The sequence below is a fragment of the Geospiza fortis genome, unplaced genomic scaffold, assembly GCF_000277835.1.
Source record: "Geospiza fortis unplaced genomic scaffold, GeoFor_1.0 scaffold192, whole genome shotgun sequence".
Taxonomy (NCBI): domain Eukaryota; kingdom Metazoa; phylum Chordata; class Aves; order Passeriformes; family Thraupidae; genus Geospiza; species Geospiza fortis.
In genome coordinates, this window is record NW_005054315.1 from 1,296,993 (window position 1) to 1,310,311 (window position 13,319).

General features: G+C 38.0%; 1 protein-coding gene across 2 annotated transcripts in view; it reads left to right on the plus strand.

The window, feature by feature from the left end:
- Positions 1-13,319, plus strand: part of MYO16 (myosin XVI) — a 326,118-nt gene that overhangs the window by 53,957 nt on the left and 258,842 nt on the right. For both annotated transcript variants that reach the window (XM_031056227.1, XM_005419960.2), the window contains exon 2: positions 8,616-8,879. In XM_031056227.1, coding sequence (XP_030912087.1) covers positions 8,654-8,879 — 226 coding nt within the window. In that variant the 5' untranslated portion in view covers positions 8,616-8,653. The remainder of the gene's footprint in view (positions 1-8,615; positions 8,880-13,319) is intronic.

Below are 13,319 nucleotides of genomic sequence, written 5' to 3' on the forward strand. Positions count from 1 at the left end.
TCATGTCCAAAAAGCCCACCTGAGATGTTCTATGAGATGAATAGATGAATGTGTTTTACTCAGACTGTGCAGTCTTTTTGGTTGGAAACTCCTGTGCTCCAGAGCAGACAATGCTATCTTAGTCTGTTTCATGAAAGGTTCTGATGTTTGCAGGAGAAATTACTTGGTTTTGCTGGAAATTGCTTTGGTTTGTGGGAATCCAGACTGCACCTTTGCTTTATCCTCCAAGGGAGTACAGAAGGATAATGGCAGTAGAGAGAAGATGGAGGTAGCAGCTTTACCAAAATAAACAGTATGAGCTTGACCAGATAATGTATGTTTATTGTGCTTGCATTCCTGTAGTTTCTGGATGTGATCTACAGATGAGGACTGCTGCTCTGGGGCAAACAGACTTTCTTTCAGACCATTCATACATGTGAATTCCCTGTGCATTAAAAACAGACAAAAGAAAATTATTTTTTTGTGTTTCTAAAAAATGAGAAGAACCCCATACATACGTACTTGAAACCTGTGTTTTATTACACTGGAGGCTAATGTACAGGAAGCAGTTTGGCTGCATTTTTGAATAAGCTGGCAAACAGTTAATGAATTTTACCTAGAACATAAAATCTCCATATGTCACAGATTGCTACATGGCATAAATCACAAATGACTGTGCAGAGCCCTCTGTTATATTTAATTAGGTATTATTCAGACTCTCTTCTATCACTACAATGGCAAGATCCCAAACTGGTGGATTCTTTGATTTAAAAATAATAAATTTTTAGAAAATGCCAGTGTAGCTTCACTGAATTGCTGATAGATAGATAATCGAGTCTATTAGGAAGCTTGTAGAGTTGATAAATAACACCTGATAAGTAACTTTTCCTTGGTATCAAGCTGGAAATTGATTGGAGTTCCTACTTACCAGTCTAGTCACATCGAAAGGCTCTTGAAGAGCAGCATAAAGAAGTAGGGTTTTATAAGAGAGTGGCTGCTTGAATGTGCTCAGGATTGCTCTTCAGCAAAAACAGAATTGGGTGTTAAGCCGAAATTGAGGAAGCTTTGTGTATCGTGTCATTTAAGAGCCCTAACTTTCTAATTACATCAAAAAGAAGCTCTGTGGAGCCAAGAATAGGAGAAGCACATCAGCTCCTTTACTGCAATGTAATTTATTCTCAGCGGACTTGCCATTAATTGAATTCTTTACATTCTTTACAAGGTAAATAGTTATACTGCTCCCTCATGATTATCTGCTTTTGGGGTGGGAAGGGAAACCAAAAAAAATGAAAAAGGATGAAGTCCATTGATACAGTGAGCAGATCTGTACTGACCTGATGGAAGGGTTTCAGCTGTGGAAGTCAGGCTGAGTGGTTGCAAGAACCACGCTTCACTCACAGCTTAATAAATGTAATGGAGAGGCTGTTCAAATGGTAAGTAATTTTCCCTGTGCTCAACAAAGGATTTTCAAATCCAAGTATTTTGATGCTGACCTTAATGTTTCAATTTGAGATGGATTTAATCTAAGCCAGCCTTTCCTGTGGTTGTTCTTAGCCACATTTCTTTTGGAAACTGTAAGATCAGTAGAAAATACATAATAACTTTTGATTTCTGAAGAGAGCACCTGTAAAAAATTGACCTGCGGTTCAGACACAATGACTTCAGTTATGCTATAGTATTTATATCACTGATTTCATATCAAATTCATCTCAGCTTCATAAATACTCATAAGTTGTTATTTCTAATTCAATGTAATAAATTTAAATAAAATTCATTGTTGGTAGAACAAAAAAACCTCCTGTATAATAATTTCATTATGTATAACAACAAAGTGCATTACTGAAAGGGCCAGTGCTTAAGTTTCTGGTCTGACTTCTGTTAGCAAACATGGAGTGCACATTAATGTAGCTTTTTGAACTGGATGAAGCTGCACTGATTTACACCATCCGTGTATCTGAATCTGTAAGTGCCAAAGCACTTGCTGCTCATTGCATACCTTTCCCATGTATCTTTGTTAGTAATGGTTATGGTTAGCTAGCTAGCTTCAAAAGTGTTGTACAATAGTGCTGTCTTTATGAAAAAAATGCCTTTTTTAATTTGTTGAATGAATGCTAATCAATCTAAACATTTATTGACGTTGTTGAAATTTTGATATATTTTATCTTTCTGCAATCCAGGACAATTACAGTTATCTAAATTAGAACATAGATGTTTAATTGCAGTTGTGAAAATGGGCTGATATCATATCTTTAGCAAGAATAGACCAAGATAGGGGCTAAATGTCAGAAGACCCAAACTAAACACAGTATATATTTTGGAGGGTTTTTTACTCTTTTTCCTTTAGTGAGATTAACCTGCTTAAAGACTATTGTTTTGGTTGCAGTATGCATTCTCAGAATCTCAGACTGCCATTTTTCCAGCTACTATAAACCCTCTATATTTTGTTTCAATGCTATAAAGACTGTAGTTTTTCAAATACCTAGAACTTTAATTATTCATTGTTTAAAATATCATAAAAATCAGCATGTTTGCATAAATAAAGATTAGCATGTCTCTTATTATTTCAAAATTTGTAATTTTAAGCATTATACACCCTCAGTCCATGTCACCTTATTTGAGAGGCTTGCTGCATTAAGCAAAGTCAACAGTCTGATTGTGTGCTTGCCTTTAATGAAAAGTCACATGCAATGTCAAAATACGTCTGAGCAGAGAGGTGAGTCTGTGTGTACATGTATGTAGGCATTCAGCTTTACTTTCTGGAAATGCCTCCTGACCTGTGACATAATCATAAATCCCCAGGGACATAATCATCCCCATGTAATGTGAATTATCATCTGAGGTGCATTTTAGGATGACTAGTCTCCTAATTTAAATGCCAGACCAAGTGACTAAGGTTGATAGACATAAAGCCATAAGAAGCAGTATAAGGGAAAGCTATATCAATATGATTTCTGAAAAGAGGTATGGCAAAAATGTCCCTGTATACTATAAAGTTACTTGAGCTCAAATCACCTTCAGAAGATGGAATAATATTTCTGTAACAGTACCCATTCTTCCTCTCTGTTTACATCCCATTACCCTTCCTTTGCTCTTCATTTTGTTCAGAAGCTGGTGCTTGTAATGTCACAAAACATTCCTTCTCTCATCTTCACAGTGAGAACCAGTGACAATTCAAAGCAAACCGTTCCTCTTTACTCAGAAATCTCTTGTTTGTACAGGCAGGATCAAAACTGTAATTTGTCTTGTGATGCAGATGTCATACTCTCCAATTGTGAGTAAATTGCTACAATTTTATGAAGCTGTTGTTTTAAAGCAGCAATTCTTCTCTTTCTTGTGGTTCATGGTGGTCCCAGTCAATGAAGCAGCACTTTGCTATCAAGCATCATTGAAATTTTTTTTTTCTTTTGGTTACAGTGGTAATGATTTCCTTTGTCCTGTACTAATTAGTGATCAATGTAACATGGTAAAAGTTTCTCTGGTTTTGATATTTCAGTGTTTTATAGAGGTTTATTTATTGTGTACTTATACAGAAGACACAGACCTTAAAACTATATGCATACTGACAATCATGTTTAATCTAGTAATTTTTGTCCAGAACATCCCATTAAATAAATAATAACCCACTAAACCTTGCCAGATTTTTCATGGGTAACACTGCCAAGGTATTCTCCGGTGCGGTCTGCCATGACCATCACAGTGGCCTGATTGAATCCCTGCACATTAGTGTAATTTGTCATGCACTGAGCCAAGAACTGCATGAAATAATCTTCAAATTTGATATATTATGTCATGAGATACAAATTCTTAAGCAAATATATTCAGAAGGCAACCTTTTCCCCTACCCACAAATCTTTACCATACTGCCTCCTGACTAGCACACTCAAAACCAGCTCTGTTTGGGGTCGTTTTCTTCTGCTGTTGAATGTGGGTCATACAGTGTTCTTGTACCAAATCAGTATGGCAGTTTGTGCCAGTCCTCCCATATATGGGGAAGGAAAGGATGGACAGGCTTGCTGCACATTACCTCTTTAGAAGGCTCTAATAGCTTTTTTTTTGAGTCTAACTGTGGTTGAGTTGTCATTCTCTAAGCAGTAACTGTTTACATCCGCCTAATAAAGTTGTGGATTTTAGCAGCTATTTTTCCTGGAGGGTTTCTTTACAGCTGAAGCTGTTGTTGACATTGGCAATGCTCACTTAGGACAGAGTAGTTGACATACTTCAAATGGGAGAGCTTAATCCTGGGGATTGGGTTGATAGAAACTTTGGGCAGTTCAAGAGGGGAAGTGATATTTTCACACCTGAGGCAGACTAACCCTATACCTCAGTACAGGCTGGGAACTGACTGACTTGAGCTGCAGTCCTGCTGAAGAACGTGCCGGGGTTACAATGGACACAGAGTTGAATGGAAGCCAGCTGTATGTGCTGATGATAAATCAGGCAAACCACACAGGGGCTGTGTTCAGAGGAGTTTGGGCAGCAGACGGAGGGAGCTTATTGTCTGCTGCTGCTTGGGGCTACTGAAGCTGCACCTGCAAATATGTGGTGTTGGTCCCACCAGTCTAAGATGGACACTGAGGCAATAGAATGAGAGCAATTTGAGGCAACCAGGATAGCTAGCAGAAATGACAAAGTTGAAGTCTTCTCAATATTGACAGTAGTAATAAGGGATAATGGCCACCAAAAGAACTCAAGGTATTTCTGATAGAAGTCAGTGAAGCATTTAAACAGTTTACCCAGACAACTTGTAGAATCTGTTAATAGAGGTTTTCAAGACTGGTAGACAAGACAAAGTTATCTGATCCAGTGTTAGTGAATTACCCCATGCTTCATGTGTATTAAGCCATCCACAGAATTTTCTCCAGAAGCATGTTTATAATCATCCTGTGTTTGAGGTGAGCTCTCTTGAGGTGTGAAAGAAGCTCTGCCTCTTGTGCCATCATCAGTTCCTCTGCTGAGTGGGACCACAGAGCAGAGCTCTGCCTGGTTCTAAAACTGGATGCTGGACTCAATGATGGGTTCCTTAGAAATGAGCACCTGAAAGATTGATTCAGGGAGCTTGCCTTGTCTGCATTTATACTGTGTTTCCTAATCTAGGTTTAATCTAATGGGGTTGCTGACCTGCAGCTGTTACACCCACAGTCAGATACTGATCTCATCTAGGATGTATCTCATTCCAGATGTGCTGAGGAAAAAAATTTCATCTTCAATTCCTTAATTCTTAGCTGAGACAAGTGACCAAATGAATCAAGAGTCCTTTTCTCAATTGGCCTGAACTGCTTTGACTCTGGTCACACACTGGGAGACTGCTAGGTGGGGCCAGTTGTGGTAGTCAAGCACTGTTCCTCATAGGGCAAATAGACAAAGACTCATACAAGCTGAAAGTCATTCCAGTGGAGAGGCAGAGGACACTAAGCCAGGAACATCCTTCCTGAAACTGGAATCTGCCTGTGAGAGAGCATCTTTGCTGTGCTGTATTTGACCAAGACACTGAGCTGATTTGTTTGATGTCTTGGCCTTGGAAGAGGGGAGCAGTGTGATGGCAAAGATGTCCTACAGCTTGCATCAGTCTCATTTGTGATATGGCAGCAAACACTACGAGCTCCTCCTAAGAACAGAGACTGCCCATGAGCTAAACTGAGGAAAAGCAAAGATACCATTCAGTCTGTGGTTAGCAGGCAGTGCGGATTTACAGCTATGACTAAGACAGTAGCCACAATTCTCAGCCTCAGATGAGTTTTCAAAATGTAAGCAGCAAGTTGAGTTGCAGTCTGTTGGAGCTCAAGTGCATGGCTCCTCCTTCTTCCCTTCATGAAGGAGAAGGAATGAGCAGAGCAGGGGTGGGCTCCCAGCTGCAGGCAAGCACAGTTTAACACAATGAGCTGGTTTTCCCTCTGTGGCTATGAGCATTGCTGGCAGGCATTATAGTCACATTTAGTTAGGGTGTAAACTTAGGGTGTTACAAGCCAAAAGGCTTGTGTAGGCTAAAGGCCTGGCTGCTGAAATGTTTTATACATAGCAGACCAATTCTAATAGCGAAGATTTGAAGTTTGGTTATTCTGCAGTCCTATCATAAGAAAAAGAAGATACAGTTGAAAACTACCTCATGCTGAGGAGGATGGTCTGAGTGTAGCTCTTCTATGGGATTGAATGCTCTGAACACTGGGATTGAACCCAGGAATAAAGTTACATCTTCTGCAGTGTTATAGACTTACCCATTCATTTCATTGTGTCTTCCAACAAGGAAATAAAAGAAATGAAACATATAATTTTTGCTATGAAATGAAACATATAATTTAAGGTCAAGTGGAAAATTTTGTTTTATACAGCAGGAGTTATTGGCTTTGACATGCAAGAAGAAAGGGTTTGTGTTTTGCCTTAATGCTAGCCAATACGTGTTTCCAGTTTTTAGTTTGACAACTCATTTTCTTCTAACTAGAAGGGCATGCTAAGAAAGGAACAGAAATTATAGGGAGAGCTTAGCCTATGTTAAAAATCATTGACTGAAATAGACCCGTAGTATTGTATTCTGTGTCTGCTTCTGTCATAAAGTTTTGTAACAAGACACTCTCTGGGCACTTTTTGGATAAATGTGTGCTCCTCAGTTTTGAGAAGTCGGGTTTGAGACCATGGGTTGTAATTTATAGTTGTAAATTTATAAATTTATAAAATATGTAATATTTTATATAACATATTTGTCTTATCTGTAGTTTATGAAATAATATAACGAATAATTTAGCAAATAAATATATAATGTTATAAATAGAATTTATCGAATAATTTAGCAAATAAATATATAATGTTATAAATAGAATTTATAAAATTATTGGCATGCAGACCTCAGATTACAGTTTTATATTTTATTATGGAATTGTGATACACTATAGTTTACAGAATACTATGCCTTTAAAGCAAACTGAAACATGTTTAAAAAAGAACACGAAATTCTTGAATGGAACACCAAAAATCAGTGAGTAATTTAAAAAGAAAATCACTTCCTTTATAGAGAATGCAGATAAGAATACTCTGTTGTCAAAAAGAAAATCACTTCCTTTATAGAGAATGCAGATAAGAATACTCTGTTGTCTCTTTTTAAAATGAAAATAAATAAATATTTGTGATTCTTTTATGTGCTGCGATGACATGACCTTTACAAAATCCTGTCAGGAGATTGTTAATTGTGGCTTCAGAGCAGGGTTTGAATGGAATTCAATAGATCAAACACATGTCAAACAAGGAGAAAACAAAGTGGTCATTTAGTCAGCAGTACTCAGGCGAGCCCTCAATGAGGTACAGATCCTTTGACGTGACTATACAAAACAGGTAGAGAAAACCTGTTTCTTATGTTGCAGAGTAAGGCTAATTTTGGTATTTCTTAACTACCCAAGGTGAACTGAGTCTGCATTTCCTTCAAGAGGTCATACTTCAAACTGTGGAGAGAAAACCTTCCTCATCTGAGCTGCTGTCAGCCCTTAGAAATTACAAATTTGAGCCCCTAGCCCCCATATGAAGGAAATTCATAAAGTAGAATGTGAGATTCAGAAGTGATGGGGTGGTCTGTAGCCGTCACATCAAATCATCTTAGTGTGGGATGGTGGGTACATTGTTGATGGATGTGGATTCACACTCAAGGAGTTGGGCAATAAAATTATCTGGCAATCCATTAGCCTCCTTTTGTAACATAACAGTGAAAGTAAGTAGCAGCACTCAAGTCTCCTACAGTTTTCTGTCTTCGCTCTCAGTGGAAAAGAGAAAAAAAAAGCAGTGAAAAAACATTGTTATTGCAATGTCAGCAAAAATACCATATTTAATGTAAAACCAAAAAAGGAATCTGACTTAAAAGAGGTGCTGTGAATGTTAGGAATAACTGATTCAAAGATACATTTGTGATTGTTTCCACATGAAGATTTTAGTATCTGATGGTTTCATTAAAAGGATCAATTTTGTGTCTCTATGCAATCAAAAATTTTTAAAGATTAGAATAAAGTTATACACATGATTAGAGTCTGAAATGACTGATGTTTTTAAGAGGTAGTTGCCTGAGTACCCATTGCATGCTAATAAACTCGTTAAAATTATGATACGATGATTTTTCTTCTCACTTAATACAGGAATTTCCCAACCTAAAGCAAGATGAAAATGAATAAAAAAGAGGCATGGGCATCAAACTAGAATTAATCTTCTTAGTAGTTTCTTGTTTGTAAGCAAATGCTAGCTACTTGAATTGTATTGAAATATTTAGGTATTTTGCCCATCTCACATTTGAACTTTCAGACTTCTTTCTATTCACATTTGTTCACATGACCTGAGCCAACTTTTAAAAAAATGCATCAGTGATTTAATGGAATGAGTTATGTGTTATTTTCAAAAAGTAAATGATACTATCAGTGATTTAATGAAATGAGTTATGTTTTATTTTCAAAAAGTAAATGATACTGACATAGACTGTAGTAGTCTATGAGTTGTGTGTTATTTTCAAAAAGTAAATGATACAGACATAAACTGTAGTCAGCCTTGGTTGAGTAGGAGGAGCTTATATGATGGACTTGCACACCGTTAGAGCAACAAAATAATTGGTGGAGGTTTCATGGCACATTTGAAAGCAAGATCTAAAGCTGCTTGTGTTTAATTCCTTGCAGGCTGTTTCCAGCTATGTAATGTTTTTCGGACCCATGAGATGGAAATTGAGCAGTGCTTGCTGGAGTCCCTCCCCCTGGGCCAGCGGCAGCGGCTGGTCAAGCGCATGCGCTGTGACCAAATCAAGGCGTACTACGAGCGGGAAAAAGCTTTCCAGAAACGGGAGGGCCACGGGAAGAAACTGAAACATGGAAAGAATCAACGAGTTTGCTTTAGTCTTGCTGATATGATACAGGATGCAATCATACGCCACGATGATAAAGAAGGTACATATTAACATTATATGATATTTTCTTTCGTACAGTAAAAGTTTCAGAGGAAAAGCTTTCTTGTTCTGCTCATCTATCTTTAAGTAAAATGCAAAATACCGATCATAAAGTGATTGTCTCAATGAAATATGCAGGCATATATTGCACACAACACATTGCAACTTCTTACTGGAATGAGTAAGGTGTGGAGAGTAAATCTTCAGAAACCTAATGAATTTATTTTGAGATTAATATAAGCTAAATATCTTTATATATATATTTATATAAGCTAATATATTTCAAAACAAGTAAGGACTATGAATCTATGATTATGCCTGGTCTCTTACATACCTACATGAGCCATAGGATTTAGCACAACGTCCATTTTTAGCCAATATTTGGAGTAAGGGATGCTACTGTTGGTGACATTGGCGTGTCTAGAGCAAGGAGATGGTGTTGACCCATAGTCACACCAGATAAAAGGTCATCTTAGTGCTTTTGAAATTATGTTTATGTCCTTTTGAATTATGTAACCACATTTTAGTGCTGTGGTTTTAGTTTCTTGGCATTGTGTGGATCGCTGGTGCAGCTGATAGTAACTTGAGGAATTTGTAATTTACTCCTCAAAAGTGAACCTAACCTTGCAGTAAGAGTCTTCCAACTTTTAGAAGTCCCCAGAAATCCTCCTACTGTTGTGTGATCTGGAGGGATATAAGAAAAGAACTGATGCAATGTTGTGGGCAACTCCTTTGCAAACAGAGTTTAAGTCAGTTCTTTGTAATCACATTAGTGTAAAAAGGGGAGACTCTGAGACAGACACACATCACGCAAAGAACTTGGCAAGATTCTCCTAATTTTTATCAGTTTGATTAGCTATGCCTTTTTTACTCACTCCTGAATCTTCATTTTATTGTGCATTTGCTCCATCATTGCTTATCACTCAGGTATAGTCCTGTACATTTAGATCTTTAGTAGAAATTAATCAAAAAACTCTTCTTTTAAAGTGAGTGCACAGGGCATCATTTATAACTATATAATACGTAAAATTCACAACCTTTCATTCCACTCTCCTGCTTCTTCCTAGCAGGAATTATAAACAAAGATCGTCTTCCATGTTTCCATAGCTCCAACTTTCTTCAAAAACCAAGTAGAATACTAGATATGACTCTTAACATTCTGTAAGATTCAGATACTTGAGGCTATTTTTGACATTCACACTGAAGAAATGTAGGTTGCTTATTGCAGTGGTGGAAGAGCATCAACAGTGTTTTGTGTTACCTATACTTGGCCTTGAGCTGCACCTGAATCAGAATATAAAGTTCAGCATGTGCTGAGACTGAATAACGTAAGCAGAAAGGGAAGATATCTCAGGCAGAGGGAAGTAAAGTGGAGGAAAACCAGAAATGTTGTCCTGCACTTGAAGCAGATAAAACAGGTCCTCAGAAGAAAGGAGATCAAGTAGCCCACAGATAACATAGTCCTGAATTTGTTGCTTGTGGTTCTTTCCCTGGCAACAAATTCATGAAAATTTGTGATTGTTGTCTTTAGGCAGTTTGGGGACCTGCAGGTGCCTGTCTGTTGTGTTTCTAGCCAAATGTTCCCAGAGCCTGTTTACTTTGGGGTGAAAAATGTTATATTAAGTGTTGTTATCGTCAAAAAAACCCTAAACCAGAACAACAACATCACAAAGTTATACTCACAGACATGAAAGCTGTTTTCCTGCTATTGTTGTTGAGTGGAACATGCAACCATGACTCTTCAGTGAGTATACCTACATTAGGCTTTCTGTTCAAATAAGACATATTCTTTTGTAATAACACCACATCCATTTACTGTGTTTGGTGGTGTTTTGTGGAGCATGTAACGTAGATTCCTTTCAGGCAAAGCTGTACTGGAAGATGTGGTCTGGAAGTACAGCTAGTGCCCCAAAACAGCCATGAGCTTTCAGTCCGTAAGGCTCAGCTAGACAGAGCTTGGAGTAATCCCATGGAAGTAATGGGACAGAGCTGGGGAAGATGGGCTTTTGCTATTTCTCTTCTCTATTTAATAATATTTTACAATGTACTCAGCAATCAACAGCATTGGGTAGGTGTAAAAGACAGCTAAGAAAGGTGCTTTGCAGTTCTATGAATGAAATTCAAAAACAATGTCATTTAGAAAGTGGAAAGAGGGCGCAAGGGGATAGAAGTAATTGTCCAAGTGAAGTTCAGGGGTTCAGTTTTTCTGAAGTATCATAAATTATATAGACTGGACATCACATTTTGAAGTGGTGAGTGGTAGTTCTGGTTTGGCACATGAGATAAATTGCATACCATTAATATATATAGAAAGATGAATTTATAATGTGGCTGGTGCAGAGACATTTCACAATAGAGTCTGGTCAGAATTTCACTTTTACAAATTCATTGTCTTTGTTATTAATAAAAAATCTTCCCCAAAATTATTATACTAGCTGCTACTGAGCACAAAACCCATTTCTGTTACTGCATGCTAGCAGGAGTGACCATTAGTTTGCTCTAAATAAATTTTAGAATTGGCTTTGAGAAATTTTTACTAGTCACCTGCTTTGTATCAAATTTATAAATTAAATATATGCTCATTTGATTTCTCAATAAGTTAAAATTAGTGAAATGATATATCTTTGCTCTTTTTTATTATTTTTTATTATTAGTAGTAACTGTTCTTTAGTATTTTATCTGACTCAGGGAGATTGAAGGGGAATCCTCATTCTCTGTCTCCTTGCAGCATCCTGTGGTTTCTCTGTTTTAAAGCAATATGTTTTTACTGCTGTTGATGGGCCACATCCACCCACACTACTAGCAGTGAGCATTTTGGGAGATTCTGCAATTATTATTCTCGGTGTTGACATGTATAGAAGCAAAAGCTGATGAATAAGTGAGTGCACTGTTTTTTGATACTGATTTTGTACATCTTTACTGCTGGCAAGGGAATACCTCTTGTTAATTTTCCTTTAAATACTATATACTTTTCTTCTGCGAGATATTAAGTCCCTAATAAAAATGGACAGCAGGCAATTTGTCTTCCTGGCATCAGTCATATAAATGTACTGAAAAATGGGAGAGGCAGCCAAGGAGGCTTCTGCAACCCATTCCTTCCCATTGCAAACTAGGCTTGCTCACACCTACATTTGGCATCACCATGTGGACTCAGATCTTTTCTAGTACACACAAACCACACATAGGTATTTGCTGAGCCTGTTCATCAGCTGAGACCCATCCACAAGCGATTAGGAAATGAACCCAGCACTCAGGAAATAAACTGAGCCAGTCTCAGTCTGAGTTTCTGCTTCAAATACAAGGTAGGCAAATGGATTCTTAGCATTTGGGCCTCTGGAGGATAAGGGGTGTGCTTCCTTCCTGAGGCAAAGGTGCAGTTATTGGCCCTGGCAGCACTGAGAAACAGTGGCTGCTTTGAAAGATGTGCTTTTTGGAACGTGAGCTGATAGATAATATTGCTACGATGAAAACAGCAGCTGAAAGTGGACGTGAGAGTCCTGTACCTGAAATCTAACACAGGGGAAACTAAAGGACTGGCTTTAGTTTCTATCATCTTTTGGTATAATTTGTAACCCACCTTCTCAGCCATCCTGCAGAATTACTCAAGATGCAGGATTGTCAGACAATCTTTGTATGTAGTAAGTATCTTTTGTTGTAAAACCTCTCAGTTGTGATGCAGGCATGATGTGTACCATGAAGTCTGCCGGGCTGGCAGGTGGTGCTGGGTCAGGGTACAAAGTGCAGAGAGCCATCAAATTCAGTCTGGAGACAAAAGAGGTACTCCTGTGAAAATCAGCATTACAAAAGGGAAATGCAGATTCCCTAAACCTATTTAAAGCCCATTTCATCCTTCTGATGAGCAATATGCTGATTCTGTGACAGCATTGTAATTCTAAATAGCAGCAATACCAGGGTGAGTGTGTTAGCATAATGCTGAGTCTCTAGTAATGATTCTTTGTCCTTTTGTAGTGACTCCCTGTTTTAGTCAGTCCTTCTCAATTCTCCCAGAGCTTTTTCCTAACCCTACAGGGTTGCAGGTGTGACTTTGCCTTTAGAGATAGAATGCTGGGATATGGTGGCTGGGGACAGCCTTACTCTCCCTTCTCTCACCAGGGTATGTCAGGGAAAGGTGATTTAAAAAGAAGATGATACCAATATCCTACTTTTCCTGCAGTGTTCACTGCCAAGGCAGGACTCCCGAGGCTGGGTCCTAGCCCCAGCTGATTGACTGCTGAGCAGTTTCATAATGTAGGAAAGAAAACAGAAATCCTATCTCACTTGCTCTGATGCCAGTATCTCTAGCTGTTTGAAAGATGTAATATTATTGTAAGATTGGTAGTATAATGATGTTTGAAAGGGCTGGAATAATCAATATATTGGAAGGGTTTAGAACCATTAGTTATTTCAATGAACACTGTATAATGTACCATGTTATGATAAA